At 44.1% G+C, this 4,533-nt stretch overlaps 1 protein-coding gene across 1 annotated transcript; it reads right to left on the minus strand.

The window, feature by feature from the left end:
• Positions 1 to 907: 907 nt before the first annotated feature.
• LOC105570778 lies at positions 908 to 4,059 on the minus strand. The gene is made up of 2 exons (XM_012028224.1): positions 2,012 to 4,059; positions 908 to 932 (listed from the first exon to the last, which is right to left on the minus strand). The coding sequence occupies exon 1, from the start codon at positions 2,986 to 2,988 to the stop codon at positions 2,419 to 2,421; it is 570 nt and encodes a 189-aa protein (XP_011883614.1). The 5' UTR covers positions 2,989 to 4,059; the 3' UTR covers positions 908 to 932; positions 2,012 to 2,418.
• Positions 4,060 to 4,533: the final 474 nt, after the last annotated feature.

A 4,533-nucleotide genomic window follows, 5' to 3' on the forward strand; every position in this document is an offset into this window, starting at 1 on the left:
TTTTAAAAATGAAACATTTAGAAAGATCCTTACCCTATATCAGCTGAGTATAACTGAACAAAAACATAGCTAATATCATTGACATAGTATTACTTGACACGGCACTGAACAAAGAACCAATCAAAGCACGGAATATGATCTGACCAATCACTGCCCACGGATCATTTTGATCCGGATCATTTTACTCTACGTCGCGAAAGCACCCCAGGGTAAATCTTGGCAGTTGTGACAACTTTTTACCATAGGACATGGGTTACCGACCGCAACTGTAGTTAACCGAGTAGTTCATAGATGTCAGCTGCATAGATCGATCTGCTGTACAGGCACGTTAAAAACAGAATCAAATAATCTGTTGCATGCTATGCATACATACGTTTCCGATAAATAATATGTATATCCAACTTTCTTAGGCGTTTTAGTTTTTACATGGATATGTATAGTAACGTAATTTCTTAATTATCATTGTGTATCTATCGCGTAAAAACAAATAAATTTCGATATTTGCGTATCTTTTTCAATAATATTTTATTAAAATTCTTTATTTGATGACATATTCTTTTCACGCTTACGTGAAAGCATTTACATTTCAACGCGTAGAAGAAGAGTTGGATCTACAGCGTTAGAAATTATACATACAAAAATATAAAGTCTACAATTATTCTTATAAAAGTTGCGTCATTATGCAAGAAATATTTTGATATTTCAATTGGCTACTTCCATCTGTGCCAGATCGTAAAAAAGAGGCGGTTACACTTGTAATTGATTTATATCTTAAAAGGACCGAGTTAAAATTTAGTTGTTAAAAAATCTGTTGCTGTACTTAAAGAAAATAAAATTAATAACTGAAGAAGTAATATTACAACAGTGGACTTCCACACCACCCTTGAGGTACCACTAAATGGCGCGTTAGGTTTTTTAAAGTGGACCTTCGCCTGTTGTATAAAAGGAGAGGAGCTCCTTTCGTATTTCGAGTTTCGCGCCCTTTTTGCTCTTTCATGCGGTCATGGCCGCGAGCGGTGAGGGCGCTGCGGAGAGCGAGTGGTGCCACGCGATTCGCTAATCTAGTTCTTCCTTTTCACACGAGTCGAGTCGAGGCGCACTGCGCGCAGAAAGTCGTGTGACTGTTGTCGTGTTGCGAAGTCGTGTTCCTACGAGTGCTTTTGTTTTTGCTGCTGGATCGGACCGCCACGATATCTCCTGCTCATACCGTTTTGGTAATTGTGACGGCGAATCGGAACTTAGGAGGATGGCTTTCGACAATCAGTGCCGATCGGAGGATCGGACGTCGGTCGAGCATCCTGAAAGGGAGACTGGGTACATTCGCGCTGAGGCGTCCCGAAGTGAGGTTGCGGTTACTAGCATTGCGTCATACTCTGCCATTCCTGGCAACAGGTAATTTCGGACCTTCTGGACGAGGCATGTTGTTCGTCCAAAGATCAAAGAGAAAGATTTCGATTGGTAGGCTCTGAGTACGATTTCTAGCCACCAATTTGATCTTTGGATTTCCAGAAGGTATTCTATTCACTGTATACACGTACATTCCTGTTATTCTTCTGAGAGTAGTTACGGTGACAACCATCACGTGCGCAGTTCGCTGCAATTACGAGAAGGTCGTGTGGTTCACCGCCGTAACGTGCAACACATTGAGCCGTGATCCGACGATAGAAACCGGAACGGCACCGAGTTTACCGAGTGGGCACCGAAGGAATCGCTTCAAGGGCGATCTGCCCCGTCGTACCGTAAGCATCTTTCCTCCCTCCCGCATCGCGGCCAGGTTCACAGGGACGAGGCAACTGAGAAGATCCATTCATGCATTTCTTTACTCATTTCTTTCTTTCGTTTAATTTAATATTGAAGTATACGCGACATGCTCGATAGAAACGCTCGTTCTTTTATGAACGGATTGAACCAGACGAGAGTAAACCTACTGCAATTCCTTTTCTTTTAGGAAATATTTCTTAACTCAAGATCAATCATCCTTCGTGAATCGTCTCAGTACCTCACGGTACACCTGTAGCCATATTATACCACATTTATAGACCTATTTTGCAGTAAAGCTCAATCAGATGTATTAAAATCATATTGGGTAAGAGCACACGCAGATGAAAAAATACATCAACGTGAGACCGTGCCCAGCATGTTATTAATGCATCTTATTTTTACTTTAGAAGGTGCTCGAAATGGCCCCCCTCCATCCTCTCACAAAATGTAGCCCTTTCCAAAAGTGAGCGACGCACCCTGCGTAAGATCTGTGGACTTATTGTCTGGCAAGCTCGCACAATTCGATCCTTCAGATCTTCAACGCTGACAGGTCGCGTTGCTTAAACCTGTTGCTTCAGATGACCCCACAGAAAAAAAATCTAACGGTGTGAGGTCTGGTGAACGCGGCGGCCATTCGCGGGGACCATGAAGACCAATCTAACGACTACCGAATTTGTTATTTAACAATTCTCTTGTTAACTTGGCAGTGTGTGCAGGATAGCCATCCTGCTGAAACCACATATTAATACGTAATTTCAGCGGTACATCATCCAACAATTCAACAAGTTCATTGTTGAGAAGTCTTCGGTATTCGTTGCCATTGACCTTACCATCAATGAAATATGGTCCAATGATGTCGTCTCCAAGAATACCCGCCCAAACGCTCACTGACCACCTGACCTGTGTATGCGCTTGCTGCATCCAGTGAGGATTCTCGGTGGCCCAGTAATGCGAATTATGGCGGTTGACGATACCATTATTATGGAAAGTACATTCGTCCGAAAACAGAATGTACTTAGCAAAATAAAAGTTTTCCTCACTCACATCAAGGAGCCACCGACAAAATCTTAATCTGCGAGGTGCATCATCTGCAAACAGCTCTTGAGTCAGGGTTACCTTGTAGGGATGGAAGTGAGCCGATTTCAAAGCCCTGCACACTGTTGCCTGGCAGACTCCTTGATTTCGCGCAATGGATCTTGTACTAATGTGTGGATCATTAGTAACCATTTCCAATATTGGTGCGGTATTTACGCGCGATTGTGGTCCTGTACGAAATATGAAAATAACGGTAAAGTGACAAAATATTTAAAATTATATTATCAGAAAGATTTTATAAATAAATATGTACCTGCAGGCTTAATAGGTCTGAATTGTCCATATTCTTGTAGCCGCGACTCCAGCCTCATAAAAGTCATACGATGTGGCTGTCTTCGTTCTGGATATCTGCGAGCATACTCTCTCGCAGTTTCCCGCGATCGTCGGCCGCACGCAGCGTACAGAAATATCATATCGCACATCTCATTATTCGTAAAATTGTAAGCCATGTTGACCGCACGTCTATCATGTATTACGAAGCACACAAGATGACAGTGAGACACGATATGATCGATTTCCTGGGCCGAAACTATAGAAACAGTTGAAAAAGACAGCGACGAAACAGCGACGGAAAAAAAACTTCATGCTCGGATTCTGTTGGTTTTTGTTTTTCCGTCGCTGTTTCGTCGCTGTCTTTTCAACGGTTTCTATAGCTTCGGCCCAGGAAATAGTTCATATCGTGTCTTACTCTCATCTCGTGTTCATATTTCGTACAGGACCACAATCGTAAATACCGCACCAATATTGGAAATGGTTACTAATGATCCACACTTTAGTACAAGATCCATTGCGCGAAATCAAGGAGTCTGCCAGGCAACAGTGTGCAGGGCTTTGAAATCGGCTCACTTCCATCCCTACAAGGTAACCCTGACTCAAGAGTTGTTTGCAGATGATGCACCTCGCAGATTAAGATTTTGTCGGTGGCTCCTTGATGTGAGTGAGGAAAACTTTTATTTTGCTAAGTACATTCTGTTTTCGGACGAATGTACTTTCCATAATAATGGTATCGTCAACCGCCATAATTCGCATTACTGGGCCACCGAGAATCCTCACTGGATGCAGCAAGCGCATACACAGGTCAGGTGGTCAGTGAGCGTTTGGGTGGGTATTCTTGGAGACCACATCATTGGACCATATTTCATTGATGGTAAGTGTTCCGGATTCAATTATGAATCTCGGTCTGTTCGTCACCGGCGTGATGGCAGCATCAGCCGGGTCAGATCGTGCAGCGCCACAGGGGCGCTGCGCGCGCATGCCCGATCGCGACGCGAGGCGACCGCGCGTCTTCACGTTCGTTTCCGGCGCCTTTTGGCTAATGGCTACGGTACGAAGTACACGCGTCGTGCAGTGCTAAGGCCATTAGTGTGCTCTCGTGGACTTTTCTCACCGAAGACTAGACTCAGTGTGGACAAATAGAGGACTCAACAGTGCGACTCGACTCAGGCAGCTCGGGATACAGCATCATCGGCGACTCAGGCTCACCACGCATCGCGCAAGCCGGCGCCGCGTGGACACGGCTCACGGGCATCTACATCGCGAGGCCGGTGTTCGATCAATAATATCGACCCGTGCAAGTGATTTAAGGACTTCTCATTCAACGCTTATTCATAGACTGCTCACTGTAAGCTTCTTTCATTTATTAAACTGGGACACGATACTTTTATCCAATCTACACAA

Source organism: Vollenhovia emeryi, unplaced genomic scaffold (assembly GCF_000949405.1).
Source record: "Vollenhovia emeryi isolate VEMERY1.0 unplaced genomic scaffold, V.emery_V1.0 DF941848.1, whole genome shotgun sequence".
In the NCBI taxonomy this organism is placed as follows: domain Eukaryota; kingdom Metazoa; phylum Arthropoda; class Insecta; order Hymenoptera; family Formicidae; genus Vollenhovia; species Vollenhovia emeryi.